The 20,158-nt window shown below is 38.4% G+C and overlaps 1 protein-coding gene across 2 annotated transcripts in view; it reads left to right on the forward strand.

Annotated features, from left to right (window-relative positions):
* The window catches only part of grid2 (glutamate receptor, ionotropic, delta 2), a 522,539-nt gene that overhangs the window by 83,379 nt on the left and 419,002 nt on the right, over positions 1-20,158 (forward strand). For both annotated transcript variants that reach the window (XM_059338134.1, XM_059338135.1), the window contains exon 2: positions 2,679-2,834. In XM_059338134.1, the coding sequence (XP_059194117.1) occupies positions 2,679-2,834 (156 nt within the window). The remainder of the gene's footprint in view (positions 1-2,678; positions 2,835-20,158) is intronic.

Genomic DNA, 20,158 nt, shown 5'->3' on the forward strand with positions numbered 1-20,158 from the left:
GTTAAGAGATCATGGAAGAAAGAGACGGAAGGAGGATAAATTACTGATTTAATAGCTCTAATGTGGCAAATATTGCTTGTTTTTGCTGTTGTGGCCACTAGACCCAAGCAACACATTGCTGATGGGATATTTAGAAGGGAAAATAAAACAAACAAACCATATATATAAAGAGAGTGACGTACTGCACCGTGCAGCTCCTAACATATGTCTGGAAGCATGAGTGAGGTTACTATGGCAACTCCAATGTGGAAACCCAGATTAAAGGAGCCATTATTGTGTTTTTTCCTGCTACTTTTTTTATTTGATTTTAATATTTTTTGTGCCGATGACACTGCAGGGTACAAAACACACTGATCTACAGTTCCCTTTGTTTAGTATTAGTTCAAAGCCATATATACAGTCCTCTCCTGTCTCCATGCATTTGTCCTCTAGACATACGCAGCCTAACATTGTCTCCTGTGTTGCAGAGCTCGTTTAAAATGTATACAAATCCTTCCCCAGCAGTGTCATCTTCAACCTGATTGGAAGCCCATTCATAATTTATCTCTAATGGAATAGTTAATGAGTCTTTGTGTTTCACTCTCTATCGCTTTGTCCAGGCCTGTTTGTCTCTCCTCATCTATACTGCATGATTATTGAAATAACCAAGGCTCAATCAGTGGAAGGGTATTTACAGTTGCCAAATGCTGATGGATCAAATTATTGCAGGATACATACTTAATGAGGCCTTTTGTTGAGGGGGCAGTTAGCATACCGTTCCTAACTACCTTCAAACAGCAGCTGCTTTTTAATTTGGTGACTGTGCAAATGAAATGTCCTTCAGAAGTTAAATGCGACATTCGGGTTTTTAAGATTACATTGTAGTGACCTGCAGAGAGCATAAGCTACACATTTTTCAACTGAATAGGCATAGAAGTGGGTTTCTCACACCTTGAATTAAAATACCAATCTTATCACATTAAACTGATATATACTTTTTATGTCTCTGTGCCAGCAACAGCCATGGTCTAAGGCATTCGTTTTTTGATTGTTTGTACATCAGTGCTATTCGCGTCAACGTGGAGAGTGAAGACCTGAATTTTTTTTTTCTTCCAAATTTGGCACAAACATCCACTTGGCCTCCAGGATAAACTTATTAGATTTTCGTTGTCAAAGGTCAGCAGTCAAGATCACCGTGACCTCACATCCATCTCATTCTTGTGAATGCAATATCTGGAGGGAATTTCTTCAAATTTGGCATAAACTTCCACTTGGACTGAATGACTGATTTTGGAGGTCAAATATCATCATAGGTCAAGAATGTATATGCAAATTATGAAAAACTTTAACCCAAACAGACAGGCATGGATGCAAACTGACTGGTTGGTGTGGACATACATCTCCTAGAGGCTAATTCTAGTTTTGGGATGATTTTAGTTCTTTCCTTTCCTTCAGTATGTTTGGCCTCTGAATGGATTCAGACACAGCCTTTTCTGTATTAGCAGACTCTACTCATTGAACTGTACAAGACCAAATAACAGCAACAGTCTCCTAAAAGTGGTACAAAATAGCCCTCAGCCAGTGTAGCTGGCCTGGTTATTAATGGAGTTTGCAACCTGTGCCACACACGCTCTCTCTCTCTCTCTCTCTCTCTCTCTCTCTCTCCATCTCTATCTCTCTCTCTCACACTCACACACACACACACACACACACTATACAGTATGATGCTTATTTTCTGGTCAGTGAAATACAGTTAGCCGAGCTTCACTGCACTAGCTTACACAATTAGTGGTCCAATGGGTTCAGGGGATAAACGGGTTGAAATGAGAGGCTAAAAGAGAAGAAAAGAGAGGAATAGATAACACTTGGATAATTGTGTGTAACAGACCAAAGCAATGACCAAACTGCTACCAGCCAGTCAATGCCCCATCTTTCCCCAATCTTCTATCTCAGCAACAATGCAGGTTGACATTTATTTTGATGACTAATTTAGTATTGACTTGTGGGAAATTTATCTGCCACTGCAGACACTGGCACCCACCAGTCTTTTCTCCGTCTGTTTTGCTTTCTGCAGCGACCATTTTGGCTGAGTCATTGTGCCCTTGGGCGGTGTTTGACCTTAGAATTAACAGTGGCGTCAACCCATTTCTCCCTCACACCCTGTCTTTCTCTAGTCCCAATTCAGGGGCTGCATATGTATATAAATCCAATTTTTTAGACTGAGCACAACATAGCAGAACAGAGGTTCCCTCAAATGTGGCAGACAATGATGTTGGTTAGTTTTTTAGAGAGGGTTTTTGGCAGATGTTTTTTTGTCCAGTTATACCATATCAAGTGTTCATCTTAAATGTACCAGGTGCTTATGTTGGTCAAGTGGTAATCATCCACTTGTAAACATATTACTTAAACTAGACTGTTGAAAACATCCACTACATGATATAAGTAAAGGGAACTTGACATTATGATAAAAATATCTGTGATCTTGATTCAGTGTTTTTTTTTTTACCTTACAATTTGTCCACTCTGGTTGAGTCTGGCCCTAAGTTCTCTGAAGAGCTCGCCTTTGTGGGCTGTATACCTCTGAGACTCTGACTTCTGTAATGACACATTTCTGTCTCTATTCTTTCTACATTCCAAAGCTCTTATGATACTGAGTAACCTTTTCCTCTTTTCCTTTCTGCTTCCTTCCTTGTCAATAGGCGCCATCTTTGATGACGCAGCACGGAAAGACGACGAGGTGTTTCGCCTTGCCGTGGCAGATCTCAATTTGAACAGCGAGATCTTGGAGACGGAGAAGATCACCATCTCTGTGGAATTTGTTGATGGGAACAACCCCTTCCAGGCTGTGCAAGAAGGTAGGATGATAAAAACTACATTTTCTTGGACTTCAAAATCTGTGCCTGGAAGCAACTTTGTGGGTGCATCAGCTTCATAGTCAAGTTTCTCAAGTTCTTTTTGTGTTGACATAAAAATGTATTCAAAAGAGGACATCCCTTTGGAGCCATTCCAACAGTTCCTGAGCGGTGTTTTTACCATGGATATTTCTATATGTTGATTTATCCAAAGCCAATATTGAAAGAAATGGTAATTGTGTATGGTATACAGTAGATCGAAAGAAAAAAACTTGATCTTTGTGAGTTCTAAACTGCAGTCTCAGTAACACAAGGCTATCTCACAGTCCTCGCTCTATTTTTTGTTGACCTTCGTGATAAATTAAGAACAGCTAGAGAAAGTCATTCATGTAAAAACACAGCATCAAAAAGTTGGCACAAAGTCGGCCTCTGTCTTTAATGTTCCCTTGCTTTTCATGCATGGCTTGCATGCCCTCTGAGTTGACCTGCATCACAGAGTCAGCTGAGGATGGACCAGTGTTTTATTTATTTCCTCTTCTCCTTTGACAGCCATTTTATTTAATGCCAATATGGTTTTGACAAAGACCTCTACTTTGTGTACATACATTTGGATATGCATGCATGTTGTTAAAGAGTTAATTCAGCTGCTGATTCCTAACAAAAACAGGCATGGTTTTAAGATGAGCATTTAATTTGAAATAATCATGTGGAACAAAATCTTATCAGGCCATTAACCTTTTAATAATGCTCTGTTATAACAAATGTTTTTATCTAACTAACTCATCACAAACCCTCAGGTGTAGAAGTGAAGCATATTAGGCATCAGTTTTGTTACACATATTTTCTGAATGAGGTCTGCAGTGCAACAATTTAATAGAGCCAAACTGAATTCACATTAAGAGATAAGTCAACACATTCTCTAGATAAATGTGTTTGTTTTTCCCCACCATATTTTCAGTACATGCACGCCATCTCCCTGCATTGACATCAGCAATTGTAGTAAACAATACATCTGCAAATCGTACTGTTTGGTTTTGATTTAAGGTAATTGTTGTTGCTAAAGTTTTTTTTCCAGCACCTTTTTTAATTTTTTTATATTTTACATATTTTACTTAATACAGTATAGCACCGCAACATAAAGACAATGTAAACGTATTTTTGGTTGTTATTCTTTCAAATTTCTGTCATGCGAACAACTTCTATATATTAGTTTACTTGCTTCTTAATTTTGAGCTGCTTGCAGCAGTGTTATATACTACCAACATCATTATCTGTGTACAGGTTAAATATGGCATTACAGGAAATATGATTACACACAAATGTTATAAAAACTAGGCAGAAAGAGAGAATGAGTATTTGGGTGTCCTTGGTGGCATTCTGACATTACAGTGATCTGTTTTTCAGATTTAAAGAAATATAAGTGAAAGTTGTTAAAAGGACAAACTTGGAATCATTTATAAGTGGGTGTATTTTTCACCACCAGAAGGCATGGTATTCTTAGTGAAAAGTCTTTGTGAAATGTTTTGTAGTCAAAGGTAATAAGAAGTCAATTGAACAGTCGTGAAAAGTGCCAGTTCTGACTTCTTCTCACATATTCAAACACAGCAAACAACAAACTGTACATCTGACAACCAAGCAACTTTCAATGGCACCTTTATCTCTGCATCTATTTTGAACCTCAAATACTGCAAATTACAAAACGTGGCGAAAAATGGGAACAACGCTCTTATTGGCATAGCCTGCATGGCTAATGAGTCATCTGACAACACAGAGGATGTGTCACACCCATTCTTTTCAACTAGAGCATGTGCGTGGCTAATTAGGGCATTTGTTTTTTGTGTTTGACAGTCATCCAAAAGCCTTTGCAAAGTAAGAAAAAACCCCAAAAACATAGTTGCTTCTAGATGCTTTGTGAGAAATGGTAATGGCTTTCTTTGGAACTGTCAGTGTTGACTCACACTTGTCTTCAGTGTAGAAAGAAATGCTTCCTGTAGAACATAGACATTCACAGAAAACTTGAAAGGAACCCCTAATTGATGCATAATACAACCCTGAATCCAAAAACGCTGGGGATAATGTGCAAAATGTGAACAAAAACGGAAAGCATCAAATTCAGAAACCACAGTTTTTGATAAAAAACAAGTCAAATAGGATGAATGAATGATCACATTCTGTTTTATTTACATTTGAGACAAGGTCCCAACTTTTTTTTTAAATCAGGGTTGTAGAAGTAGGAATGAGCTCACCAACAATCAAGCTATCTGGGTTTGATACATGTGCTGCCAATATGGACCAGTGTCTATGATTGGATAAACATATTGCAGTGAGTTTCTCATGGAGCAGCTTGTATGCTGGCACAAAGAAAATAGGATGATGAACTGATGATCGTCCACATGTACGTGTGTGAGCTTCTACGACTGGATCGCTGCCTTTTGAAATCATCAAGATAATTAATTCTGCATTAAAAGGGAATTAACCAAAATACAGATGCCAAATTTCAGAGAAACAACACCAAAATTAGATGTTTGGTAAACATCTCAATATTTCCTTTTGTGCTTTAAATGAAGCCTTTCCTGTACACAAATGTGAAGTATGATTTTTCACAATATTTAATTGACTTTTCAAGCAATATATTATACCTACACAATCAATCAGTGCCCTGTAAAGCCTTAACATGAGATTAGTTCCATGTCTTCTTCCAGTACAGGATATCTAAAATCAATCCTTACAAGACAAACCAGCACAGGTTTAGAAAAAGATGTTATGTTAGAAAAATCATTATAACAGTTTTTTATCCAAACATTACCGCACTTGCAAGAATTCTGGTGGAACTTTCAAAATTTTGTAGCGTTCTCACCTCTTGGCTGAATTTTCTTATTGACTTCAGATAAACTAAAACCAATGGATTGAAGAGGCAACATAAAAAATGGCAGAACTTAGTATCCCTTCAATGATTTAATTAACTGATAATAAATTACAAAGGACCCATTATCAACACACGTGCGCACACACACAAAGAAACATTACATTAGTCTTGGCTGAGAGAGTGAAGAATAGACAGTACATACAGCCCTGATTCGAAAAAAGTTGGGAATTTCCAAATCCATTTTACCTGACATTCCATACAGTAGAAAGACAAGATTTTACTGATAAACCTATATTTTTTGTAAATATACACTCTTTTTTTCAGTGTCTTTTTTTCAGAGACTGACTCGGAGGATATTGTGTGGATGTAAAATATGTCTTTGTGGACCTCTAAGAGCCTTTTTAAAGGTGTTTGCAGACCAAATGTGAATATTGCAAAAAATTGTCAATGGATATTCCGCATTTTCGTCCCCGGTGTGAAAAGGCCTTGAGGCTGTTGCTTTGATATAAGTGTTCTGCAATGTTGTTTGGTAGTCAGGCTGTAACTCTTTGAAGTCCCACCCTGACGAGTTATATTATCTGGACTCTGTGTGCATGAAGGATAAATGTCGTGTTTGATTCTGCCTTCTTTATTTTGAGGTCAATGAGCAGCTTGCGTCTCAAGTGTCTTATTTCGATATCAACATTGTTTGAAATAGAGACAGCGAGTAAAGAGTGATGTGACAGCACAGCAGGAGGCAGCATTTCAACGCTTGCTTCTTCACTGAGCAGACTGAGCCAACAGCATGCTCCTGATTCCTACAATATGTCGTTTTCGGTCCATGCATTTTCACTTTTTCTTACATTATTGTTTTTTGTTTTTTTTAAGTTATCTGTAGCCAGTATTACTCTGTAACTTCTTGTTTTAAACTTTTCTTTTCTGTTAAGGGGATGCTTTTCTGCTGATGCACCTTGTTTTTCAGCCATCTCATACATCACATTCATAAACACGGACACAGTTACAGCTTGTAGCTGCCAGGGACACCACTGTCTAGGACTGTTGGCTGCTGTAGAGAGCTTATGAGGACTGTCTGGTTGTTTCTCAAGAGCTTACAGTATCTATTAACGTGACGCGCCACATGGTTTGTTACACAGAAACATCTTAGAAGTGGTCATTGGCAATGGTAAAAAATACTTGGCAGGTGATTGGATAATCCATCTGCCAATTACCGTCTATCAAAGCCTGCTGAAGCCAGTCTAGGGAGCGAAAACGACTTTTTCTCGATAAATGCCTTTAGTGCTGTTCTTGGCTCTTCTTTCATTAAGACACAGTCTTCAGTTCTGATATAAGTGATGCTATTACAGCAGCTACACGAACCTTTTGACGAGCATCCATTGTTGTTTTAAACTAACATTTGTCTCTCTGTCATCTCCCACAGTGGTAACCTGTTGTTTGGTTCAGCAGCTTATACAAACTCAGTTTTGTGTGCATCCCACCACACAGCAGCTTTTAGGCATTTCTTCTGTTTTTTGCTAGCAGACAGAATTGACAAAGAGACACCTTCATTCAGAGCTTAACTGCTCTGTGGTAGTTGGGAAACATGAAGGTATTACTTGAGGTCTTGTGTGAACCCGCGATTCAGGCATGATGGTGTGATTTTGCGAGAATCCAGCCGCCGTGCAAGGTAAAGAAAGGCAGTACAGATTAATTTAAGACAATTCAGATGCCACTAATTCATTCATTAATTTTTTCCTTTGCAACTTCAACCAGCTCGTCTTCAATGACTGAATGAATTCTCATTTTTGCTTCTTTCATCCCTGACTGATTAAACTGCTGCAGGCCTCCAAGTCCCTCAGTCTGTTGACTGGTCTGTCCAAATTTGTGGGAGGCACAATGAATACTTCCCTGTCTTCCTGTCTGCCTGGTACTGAACAGACTGCCTGACTCATTCCCCTGCCAGTCTGCCTGCCAGTCTTTCTGTTTGCCCGTCTGCTTGTGTAGTTAGCTGGCTGATGAATTGATCGCTTGTCTCCCTATCAGCCTGTCTATCTGTGTATTTGTCTCACTAACTGGTAACCCGGCTGGCAGATCAATTGTCTTTGTCTCTGCCTCTCATGTTCTATGGCTTCAGATGCTTTGCTTGGTGCCCCTTTATAGCAGAAATAAAAGAAAGGTTACATGCATTTAAAGTAGTATTAGTAGTATTATTTTAAAACATTTGTGCAGTTTCCATATAAAGCAGATAATTACAAGCTCACTGACACTTTCTCCTGTGTGCATGTTTGCTGGAATTGCAGCAAGTACTTATAAATTATAAAATAACAGATATTACAGTTAAATTTAATTAGATTAGATTCTGCCCACAAGACACGCAATGCATTGTGTTGAAAGTAGTAAAGTCATAAATGTCCTGGCACTTGAATGACATGAACCACATGTCCTCTCTAAGAGCTAGATGTCCTTACATGAAAGCGTATAGGGGTAATTTGTGCCCTGCCTTTGATTTAGTTTGTGCCGGCAATCTACATGTAATTAGCACCAGATTCACCAAGGTAGGAGCTCATTACTCAATCAGCACTTGAGACAGTCTCTTAGACACATTCGCTCAATTAAAGCAGAGCTCAGTAGGTGCCATTCAGTGGAGCGATGAGCAGAGATCGTCAAGCCTAAAAAAAAATGTAGCCTCGAGTAAAAAACAGTACACCACGTGAAGCCTTCTCAACTGGTGTGGCGAGTCGCGAGAGGGAGAGAGCAGGGTTGGAGTGCTAAAGTCATATTGTATGTAAATGCAGCCAAAAGTATGATTTAAATTAGTTTGGGTGTTTAGAGAATATTGTGATCCTATAAGGTATAAAGGAGAAAAGGCTTGGCTAAAACACAAGCTCTATCCAATCTGTTGCAGGCAAAATTTCTCATGGCTCAAAACTGACATTCATAGAACAGTTTTGTCTCATTTTTAACTGGAGCATGTGCAGATGAATTCAGTACCCACTATGTTCTGATCCACTTAAGCAAGCCATGACACAAAATGAATAAATCCTCTTTTTGTTATTTTCACTGTCATCTTGACTGGGAGGGAGATGATCCCGTGGGAAAACTGAAATCTCTCAGGACCTAGTGTTTTGACTTTGCTGTGAGTGGAAGCTGATGGTTAGAGCTAGATGGCAACCATAGTTGGATATTAACCTCTTTATCCACCTGCCACCATGGCTGGTGGATTCCAAAATCCATCAGACACCCAATAGATTACAATTGGTATATATCTTTGTTTTGCTAGTGTGTGAAGCAAATCTAGCAGACACTTGAATATTTTTACCAGCATTTGGCTGGTGCCGATTTTTAACCCTGTTGGCAACCCTAGATTTGGGTTATAAAAACCAATCACTGCTGCTCTAAGCTGTCTGTACAAGCAGAGCAGAACTCCCATGAATAACCATGCAGCTTATTAGCGACCAAGATGTCAAGATGCAAAAATCAAACACGATTCACTATATTTTTGTATTTGTCCAAGCATCTCCTGTAACTGGGAAAACACATAATCCAACAAAGAACATTAGTTGTATCCAGGTATTCACACCTTACCAAGCAACTGAGTCTGATTCAACTCTTCTTTGTTTGGGACGATATCTACACTATTGTGAGCATTCCTCTATAGTTTTTATCTTACTTTCCTGTGGTTCTCTCACACATGTTATAATTTTTTCCTCACCATAAACTTCCTTTGTTAATACACCTACACTAATGTGAACTTACTAATGTTCTTCAGGGGAGCAGGATTTTCCCATTTAAAACTGACACTTTCAAATTGTGTGAACCTCAGTAAATCCAGTGAAATATGCTTCTTCCACTCAGTCACATATTTATTCTCAATATGTGCATGATCCTTGTAAAAAGCCTTAGTTCACTTCGAGATGTCGTATACATAGATGAATGTAACATAGAGACGAAACAAATTATGTACATGATTATAAAAGGATGAGTTTTGAATTGAGATGACAATAATTAAAAAAGGATTCCAGGTTACAGAGTCCCAACAACTTTGTCCCTGCATCCCTGCAGCACTACATTACGACTGCCCTCTGTTCTCTGAAAAAAAAAGAAAAAATCCCCTCAGCACCATTATTTTGAAGTGAGGAATGAAAATGGCACATCACTATAACAGTATCTCAAACAATGCAGACTATATTACAATAGTGCCATCCAACTAGATTTTAAAGAGAATTATCTATTTAAATGCTTTATCCAAATGAATGTACTGAGTTCCCTGCCCTGAGGGTCGTGTGTATATGTGTGTGTATGTGTGCGTATTTGTGTATGTGTGCGTATTTGTGTGTGTGTGTGTGTGTGTGTGTGTGTGTGTGTGTGTGTGTGAACAAAATTGTCTCAGGAGTGTGTAAAGGGGCTTGGATCAATTCACACTCCCTCCCTCCTGCATGGTACTTAATTGTGGATCTGCTCCTGTCACTTATATTCACATTTCACTCCCTACACCCTATCCCCCCATCTCCATAGTAACCAGTCTAGACATTACTTAGGGAACGGGTGGAGTTGTGTGTGTGTGTGTGTGTGTGTGTGTGTGTGTCTCTGCCCGTTCACGTCTCCATCGATTAAAGCAATGAGAATCACCTAATTGGATAACAGTCTATGGAAAAGTGGGGGGCGAGGAAAAGCAGAACTGGAGGAGACCACAGGAGGGAGGGAACTCAATAGTTGTCTCAGCTTATTTTTCATCTCAGCTTAGTCTTGACACTCAGGGCACATTGCTGCATTTATGCACACACTGCCACACTCACAGATAAGAAGAAAAAAAATCCCCTCCCACCTTTACTGCAAGGTGTGCAGCACCATCTTAACAGACCCTGCCAGCATCGGTAACGAACTCTTCGTTAGATCTTTCTATACCTTGTATCTCAAATGACTCATCTAAGACCATGATTAATTTCCTCCTGCGTAGAGGCTAGACAACTCCAAATATATGCAATTAATATTTTGTCTAATATCTGTCTAAGATACTACCCTGCATTTTTTTTAATTGCAAGCAATTTGTTTAAGGCATTTATCAAGCAAAAATACCAAACAATTGTTGGTTCCAGCTTCTCAGATATGAGCTTTTTCTGCTTTTTTTGTTATCAGAATTAATATGATTATAATATAATATTCTGCTCATGATCAGTTTTAATGTGGGAAAAAAATAGGCTACAGGTTTTCAGCATCACCATAACAGTTTCATTATCTAATCTAATTATACAGACGAGAAATTATTTTTTAAATGAAAAAAAGTATATTTAATTATAATATTTTTTATCATAATTGCAATTTTAATAACAATATTTTTTTTAATTGCAGCCCTTCAGCTAAACATTTTTTACATGCTATTTTAAATATCTCCTTAAAATGTTGGATACAGTATTTACATGTTCTGTCGTGGCAGCTGAGAAGATTCAGCACCATGGACAGCACCAAACATCACACTGACTCAGAGAGGCTCAAGGTGGCTTTACCAAATTATTGTTGTTTTTATTGTTAATTTTGAGCACTTGACTCTATGCTCACTGAAAAGAAAACAATAGTCGAGGTGTACTAATAACAGCTCTTTTCATTACTTTAAGTACTTATTAAGTACTAGTGTTAGCATTTTAGTCAACCCTCACAGTGTTTGTGGTCAGGTATTGTAGTATTACTGTGGTAATTGCTGTGATACTTTAAAGACCCTGAGAAAACACATGGAATATTGTGGTGTTTGTTAAAAGAAGGGCAAGTGTTTGGGAAGCAAACATGCCACTTGCAACAAAAAAGTAAAACAATTGACAAACAAGAGAAATGTAAGGATATAAAGGAGATTTCATTTCGGCTTGTATGAATTATGCAGTTCAAATGTTGTTTTCCTCAGTTACATATTATATATGCAAATATATAGTATATATACAACCATTTTATTACCTTGTTTAATTCTCAAATATTTGCATGGAGTAATGAGATTGTGGTAGCAGTGGAGATTAATTATGAGAGCTGCTAATGCAAACTGGGAAGTGCATAAAAATGATAATAAAGTGATCCATCTTCTTAAGTTCTTAATTAAAGTTTCAATGGATCAGAGTGACTAAAATATATTTAGAAGATTTGTCGACTTCTCAATTGATCTGTTCTGACACTGTGGAACTCTTTGTGATTCGCATTAACAATGTGGTACAGTGCTAAAGTCAGCATGAAGCAAATGCCTTAAGGGTGTGTGAAACACTTGACTGCATGAGTGTGATGAGAATAACTAAATCAGACTTTGTCATATTGAGTCCACTGTGGTAAAGTAAACACATTAAAGAAAAAAAACCTCATATTTAAAGGGCAGCACTTTTTTAAAATTGAACTCCTCATTCTGAAAATCTTCACTAGAATCTCTCTCTCTCTCTCTCTCTCTCTCTCTTTCTCTCTCTCTCTCTCTCTCTCTCTCTCGCCTTCTCCATCCTGATCTATTTTTGAAGCAGGATTTTCATTCAGAATGCAACAAAAATGGAAGACTCAAGGTTGTAACCAGGGCACCTTGAATTTTTACTCAGAATCTTGCAATGTTAGACGATCCTTGTTCATAAAACGTTAATGTGCCGTTTAAAAGATTTAGAAGACCCCCTCCTCTGTTGAAGCCTCATTCTGTAATCCAAACATAAACAAAACTGTCAGTACCAGCGGAAAAGTCAAAGCGCTGGAGACGTATATAGCACTGAACCGTATTGACATAGAATAAGATTCTCTGCATATGGCAACAGCAGATCATAGTATTACATTTTATATTTGAGCCTATATATTTTTCTCTCTTCTTCCTTCACTATTGAATAATCCTACTTTAAAAAACATGACTTGTGATACAAAGCTTTAAGCCACATTAAACATTCCTCAGTCACTGGGGGGTAGAGCATTTCCAAAGCAATCCCGCAAAACCCCATTTTTTATTAAGTAGTCATGGCCAATGAAAAAAAAGATTATCTACACATCCAGTAAACAACATGGACATCCCAATGGCCACCTGAATAAAGTATTCCCTTTTCACAGCACAGCATACTAGATGCCTAAATGTCTTTACTAGTCACTGTTTATTTTAGATGACTTCAGTTTCAGGCTTTCGTACAGCTTAATGTGGTTAAAAGCTGCACAGAGTTGATGATAGGAATGATTCGGTGTTAAACTATTAGCAAGAATTGTTTTATGTAGGTTAAAACATCTTTAAATTGGGGCTTAAGCTAATACAGTGCCAAGGAAAAAGAATGTAACCCTTTCAAAATGACATTTAGTTTTACCAAAACAGGCAATTGTTTTTATGTTGCTATTTCAGGTGGATGTAGCTTTGTCCATTAGTGTGCAATATTAAACCAGATTTTTTAACTAAATTATGGAGAAAAATATATGGTAATCCAAGAGGCTCACTTACGTGTTCTTGGCACTGTACGGTACAATATATTTGTACTTTGCTGCATTTTCATAATAGGTGCAAATCATTCTCCCACAGGAGAAAAGGGCTCCTATTATACTAAACTAAGTCCTTATTTTTAAAATGCTGTATTTTTAACCAAGTCCCGCTGTTGAATCTGTAGCCTCTATCATGAATCTTTCATGAGCATCATTTCATTTACTTTTGATGAACACAACAAGGATTCAGTGTCCTCTGATGACATGGCTCAGAGGACACATTCAAACTTGTTAGCTCTGAGGAAATGAGATTGAGCTGGATTGTTTACTGGTTCTGGTTATGTGTATGAGGGGGGATTAAGTCAATAAAGTTTGAAGACAAAGTGGCAAAAGAGTCCTTCTGGTTTTTTAGTTCTTGTGTTGTCCCCATCTCAAAGGTCAACTTAACTTTATCTGACATAAAACATCCGTCACACTTGTAGCTACATTTCAGCTTTCTCTGGCTTCCTAAGACCATCTGATTGGGCTTTTATATCTCCAGTACTCCAGTACTCCAGTATCTCCAGTGCAACATGAGGCCTTTTACCCAAACTAAAGCACTCAAGAGGCATTGGGAAATGGCTGGTAAACGAAAGAGGCAGGCTGTGGCTTTGTCTTGACAGCAGTCTTCATCTTTGGTGGAATTTTAAAACTAGGGTACATTATATGTTTAAACATTCAGTTATTTATCGTCCTTAACTGCTTATCTGAACTCTGGTCGAAGGGGGCTGCAGCTGATCCCAGCTGACATTGGGCAAGAGGCAGGGTACACCCTGGACAGGTCGCCAGACTATCGCAGGACTAACACTAGAGATTTACGCTCTCATTAACTCCTATGGGCATTTTAGAGTCACCAATTAAACCTAATAAGCTGCATGTCCTTAACTTAACTAGAACTCAACACAGAGAGCTGCAAGCCGGAGTCAAACTTGCTGTGAGGGAAAAGTACTAACCACTAGATCATTTATGATCTCATGCACCGTTTAGGGTAGCCCCTGCCACCAGTATGAATGTGTGTGTGAAAGGGTGAATGAGCGCAGTCTGTAGTGTAAAGCGTATAAATCCTGTATGCACACCGTTTCCCCATATTGCTCAGAGCTCAAAGCTTGCCAGGCTGTCTTCTCTTAGTAACGGTTGTTAGGGCTATGATTGGACGAGGAGCGGTCGGGGGATGAGCTTTGTGAACGGTCAATTACTGTTTTGTTCTTTAATTGCTTAATTTGCATACAGTAATATTATCAGTAAAAACTAAACCAATTTCATCTTTAAATACCACATTACATTAGTGATACTTATTATCAGGCCTTACAATATGGGCTGAAATATGTGCCACCAGAAACTGAATTTGAACTATTTATATTTTAATTTGAATTGCTTAACTTGAATTGGGTTCATTCAGTTCTCACAATTCAAATTCAGTTTGTAAAATTCAATTTAAATTTTCTGCGGGTAGTTGAGGCAGAACAATCGATCGCACATACACAGAGCGCATATTCAGCCAATCAGCACCTATGTTTTTTTTAAACATTTGTTGCCACCCGGTTGCCACTTGCCACAAAACGGAGGAAGAAGTTAAACTGGCTTGACCATGGATGAGGCTGGAACGGAACAAAAGTGCTAATGGCAACCGGGTGGCAACAAATGTTACCAAAAAAAACAGAGGTGCTGATTGGCCAAAGAGGCGCTCTGTGTATCTTCGTTGCCGAAAATTTAAATTGAATTTTGCGAACTGAATTTGAATTGTTACAACTGAATGTTCAGTTCCAAACTAATTTATTCAATTTCAAATTACTATTCAAATTCAGTTTTCAGAACTGAAAAGACGTACTATCACTTCTACTTCTTATACATTTGGGTACGTTAATATACCGTGCTGGACTTCACCACACCACAGATTGTGATGGTTGTAGATGCTGCAGTAGTGGGCCAATCACACATTGCATTAAATAGAAGAATGCTTGCTGTGATTGGCTGCGGGGAAAACCATGGAAATGGTAAAAGGATCGAATGCATGTTTCGTTTGACTGAGACGTTTTGATATTAGTTGGTATTGGGTTGTTTCAGCCGATACCTTAAAGGTTTAGAGTACCAAAACCCAGCCCTGACTCTGACCTCATCTTATTACCTTGATATAAAAAAGCAAAACAACCTTACTTCAGGTCATTTGAAAGTCCTTCCTCTCCGCCTCTCGACCCTTTTCTGTGTCACCACAAAGCAGACATGCACTGAAATTAGCTGCCATGGAAACTGGGTCCAAAATCATTTAGCCTTACGCCCCATTCTCTTTCATTGCCTCCCTCTACCATGTTTCAGTCCGTCCTCCGCATCTTTGTGTGTGTGCACGCGCTCTGATGTGAATGCACAGAACAGTCTCGTTAGCTGCCATAGAGACCAAAGACATCTCATTTTCTAAGGTCGTTCCATCACTCAGAGCCTGGAAGCCCTCCTTCTGCTGCCATCCTCCCTTCATTTGCCCATCTATCTAACTGCCTAACAAACAACTGTATACACAGTCAAACACACACACACACACACACACACACACACACACAGATGCACTAATACTGAGCATGCACAGTGGCTTTCTTGATGCATTGACATTCCTCTGCACATCTTTCTCCACCAGATGTATGCTTCCTACTCTCTGCAGTAGTCATGGCTAAATTGCAAAGATGATAAACTCTCTGTTCTTCTGCGTTGCCCTCCATTTTTCCTCATCTCTCTTTCCCAGTTAATCATTTTCTCTCTCAATCTGTGTCTTTATTCAGTGATAAATTACAATTCAATTAACCTCCCTACTAAACGTGAGGGGGTTGTTGGGTGTTGGGGGATGTGAGAGGGGTGTATCCATGGCAACACTGACATTTTACAAGAGGCAATATGATGCTATTTTGTTTGTGTGTGTCTCTGTGTGTGATGGTGGCCAGCAGCTGACAGCTGGGGACAAACCAGATCCAACCAGACTTTTGGAGCTTTGTGTGTGTGTGTGCGCGCTCTGTTGGTGGTAGGCCTGTTGATTGGTTTGTAGATAGAAAGTGTCATTTGAATAGAAATCAGAAGTGCATCTCTATTGAAAGGTTTCCTTCCTGCCCCTACTGAGCATTGACCAGTGCACACTCTCGCTCCCTCTCTGCCTCTCTGTCTCTCTTTCTCTTTCTCTGTCTGTCTTTGTATCAGTCTGTATGGCTGCTTGACAGCCAGCTTCCTCTCTCTAAAGACAGTCCTTCACTGCAGATGGAAAAAGATGACCGTGAAATTATTTTGTTGTGGCCTGTCCTCTAAAGCAGGAATGTCCTTCAAGTGAAAACTACATTTAATTTTTTTGAATGATTTTTATTTTTGGCCTCAAGACTCTGTTGGAGCAGGTGAGAAATCATAGAACTCCTGGAGTGACGCCATTCTTTCCCTCTTCCCCTCAATGTTTAGCATCGACAATGAACTAACAGGAATAGATGTTGATGCATATGAACATATTGCATTGAATAAACCCACATTAAAGGGCTAATAACATGCTATATATATTTATATATATATAAACATGCACAAGTAATGCCACTACAGTCACTGGTGTTGCTGTCAGATGTCACTGTTCCCCTCCTGCTGTGTTGAACACAATCTACTTAAATACGAACCAAATAAACAAGCTGTCTCTTTATAACGCTGACAGCATTGCTTTCATTTCACTAGTTGTACATAATTGTATTATGTAACTCATGCTGATGTCTGTCTTCATTTTACTGCAACATTGAGCAATACAACAAATCAAGCTGTTTAATAGATTTGCCCTGCCTTAAGTTGATCTGGACGAGTCTACCTCACTCTGCTGTTTGACAACAACATGATGAAAGCTTTACATGTATACTGGAGAAACAGATCCAATGTGTTTAACACTTGAGGACCCGCATTAGAGCCAGCAATTGACCTCACTGTGTAAGACGATGCCGTGGGCCCTAGGATAATCACATGGAACTTTTCAACCACAAACTAGAGACTTAAAGCATTCAGAGGTCTGAGAACTTTCCTAGGTGATATTAACAATACAAGGGTTTCTCGGCAGTTTATAGAAGTGCTTGCCATCCAATCACAGACAAATAGTGTTCCTTAAAAAATTGTGTCCTAAAGTAGTTTTTGGAGGGCTTTTCTAAGATTCTTATCATTTCTTGAGTGGTCGAAAATTGTTAAATTTACCACCAAATCTGTATAAAAAATGTCAAAACCCAAATACAACCAAAACATTTCTGCAACAACTTATAATTCTCAATGTTTCAACTCCTTATTGCTTTAAACTTTCAAAATTTGAATAGGCACTGAAATACAACTCAATGTTAATTAGAGATTTTTGATTAGAAAAACTTAACACATAGTTTATCTTTCTCAGGCATCTACAGTTGACCTACTATCTCCCCCTAAAAGGAAAGAAAAATATAGTATATTCATAGAATATTTGAACAACACCTAGATTCTGCAGTTTGGTAGTCTGCTCCTTTAATAGTTTCCATTTGACTGCATATTAAGCTTATAACTTCATTACAACTTAATGACCTGATGATGTAACAAACCATATCACATCCCAGGTGATGTTTGATTTAGCTTGTTCATTTTTCAAACTGGTACATCCTTGCGATCATCTGCCAAGCCACAACACAGAGATTTGAAAACACACACAAACACTCCTCTTTTACGTTGTTGTGTGCTATCTATCTATCTATCTATCTATCTATCTATCTATCTATCTATCTATCTATCTATCTATCTATCTATCTATCTATCTATCTATCTATCTATCTATCTATCTATCTATCTATCTATCTATCTATCTATCTATCTATCTATCTATCTATCTATCTATCTATCTGACCAGTGGAAAGAACACACACACACTCACACACACACACACACACACACACACACACACACACACACACACACACACACACACACACACACACACACACAGTGCAAGAAGAAAGCTTCCTCACTCTAATACTTGGCTTTTTATTAGAGTCATAAACTACACAAGCAGAGAGCAGCCAAAAAACCTGGTTTGATGCTTTTTGGATATAAAGTGCTCTCTTGTGGTCTTACTGCTTTTATTCAGAGCAATTGGATTCAGGATTCCTTTGGCGTGAGAGCTGACTGTATTACAAAAATCAAATATAAGTAATCAACATGTCCTAGGCTATGAATTTTGAACTTTATCTCCATTGCACCTGTCAGTATCCTCATGTCTGTACAGGGAATTCCTGTTTCAATCAGACACACATTGTTTTGCTGATCAACTACCAGACTTGCCCAACCTATGAGGGGAAACTATTCAGAATTAACATGCATATACAATACAGACCAATCTCATTGATATGATGCAATGAAAACTTAACACACATACAATGCTTTTCATAAACACAACAGAAAAAATGTGAAAGCTGTTGAGAATGATTCACTCATACTAAAGAAAAAACTAATTTCTTCTTCTTTTTTGAGTTTTAATAGTGCATTTGCCACCTACTGGAGTGTGAAAACTTCCTCTCTGACAGTTGCGGTGTTCGATTGCGCCATCATTTTTTTCAGTTAATAATATGTGACAATTCAGAACTACTATGTATATGTACTGTCTCTTTCCCCCTCTGTGGCCTCTATTGCCGTGATTTTGGATAATTAAATTTTTTAAATTTTCATTGGTGCCTTTTCCAATTTACACACAGAAGAACAGAGATATGAAAAAGTAATGGGTAGAATAAGGTGAACCAGCAAGTAAGGAGGAGGAACATGTTGTCTGATGTAATTTCTATAATTTACTATAAGACAATAACAGATTATATTGAAATTAAGACTTAGTTTTCTTTGAATATCTGCTACACCAAAGGCGTATCAAGGCAGAAAATTCATGCAATGTTTTCCATTTGCAGGTGTTACATAATGTACAAAAACTCTCACTTCACTTCCACTTATCTTCCTCTCTGTATCTCTCCTCTAAGTTTAACATTGTGCCATGTATCGCTGAAAAAAAAAAGATTACAGGCTTCCCTCTGGCCAATGGTTGATGGCCAGTTGACAGGCTGTCCGTCAGACGACTGAGTTACCATAGCGATAGCTCAAACTAGTCTTTTTCCTTGACAAATGGGCGACATGTGTAAATCACCTGGATTGAGAGAGAGGCAGAGGGAGAGAGAGAGATAGAGAAAGGAGAGCCAATGAGCTGAGAGGGTTATCAAGGGTATTTGTTTTGTGTTTTGTGCCATTATAGAAGCCATTTCTTGGAACCTGTACCACACACACGCACACTCTCCCATACACATACACAGGTATACACAAACAACAATGTTTCAGGGTCAGGTAGTTGAACACGAAGTAGAAGAGCGAGCTATGAGAAGCACTTTAATAAATGCTCAGAGGAGCCGGTGCACTGGCATCAGCCTTAGTCAAGCACATAAAGAGATAGAAGTGCAGAGAGAGATAGAGATGCAGAGAGATTAAATGAGAGATTGAGATGTGGAGAGAAAAAAGAAGTAGAAAATGAGATAAGACTCGCCCTCTGTGGTTTGGGGAAGAGGGTTGTGAGAGGGAAAGGTGAAGAGGGACTGTGGCTGGGGGAAATGAGCTGTTTGACTGCTAAATTGTCTCTTCCTGCTGCACTCGGTGCCCTTCTGGGTGAAGACGTTAATCATAATTGAAATGCCAGTGCCACATTCAACACTCACAAACCGACACATGTGTAAATGACGCACACATAAATAAACTCCATACTATTTATAAACTTTGACTAAACCATTTAAACCTGCAAATGAAACCTGCAGTTGCAGACTAAATTTAATTTCCTTTGGTGGAAGTTTTCTCTGGGCTTGCCTAAGCATTAATCTGTAAAATTAATAAAATCTTTGTAATAGTGAGGTTTTTTGTCATACTAGATAGAGTCTAGAACCATATTATTTTCACAAAAGACTATTTAAGAAAAAACATGAGTCTCATATGCTCTGAATACTTGAATAGTATGTTAGGAAAATGTTTGTAACTCAGAATCTACAAGGAGCACAATCAAGTATTTGCT

The sequence above is a fragment of the Centropristis striata genome, chromosome 7 (assembly GCF_030273125.1).
Source record: "Centropristis striata isolate RG_2023a ecotype Rhode Island chromosome 7, C.striata_1.0, whole genome shotgun sequence".
NCBI lineage: Eukaryota > Metazoa > Chordata > Actinopteri > Perciformes > Serranidae > Centropristis > Centropristis striata.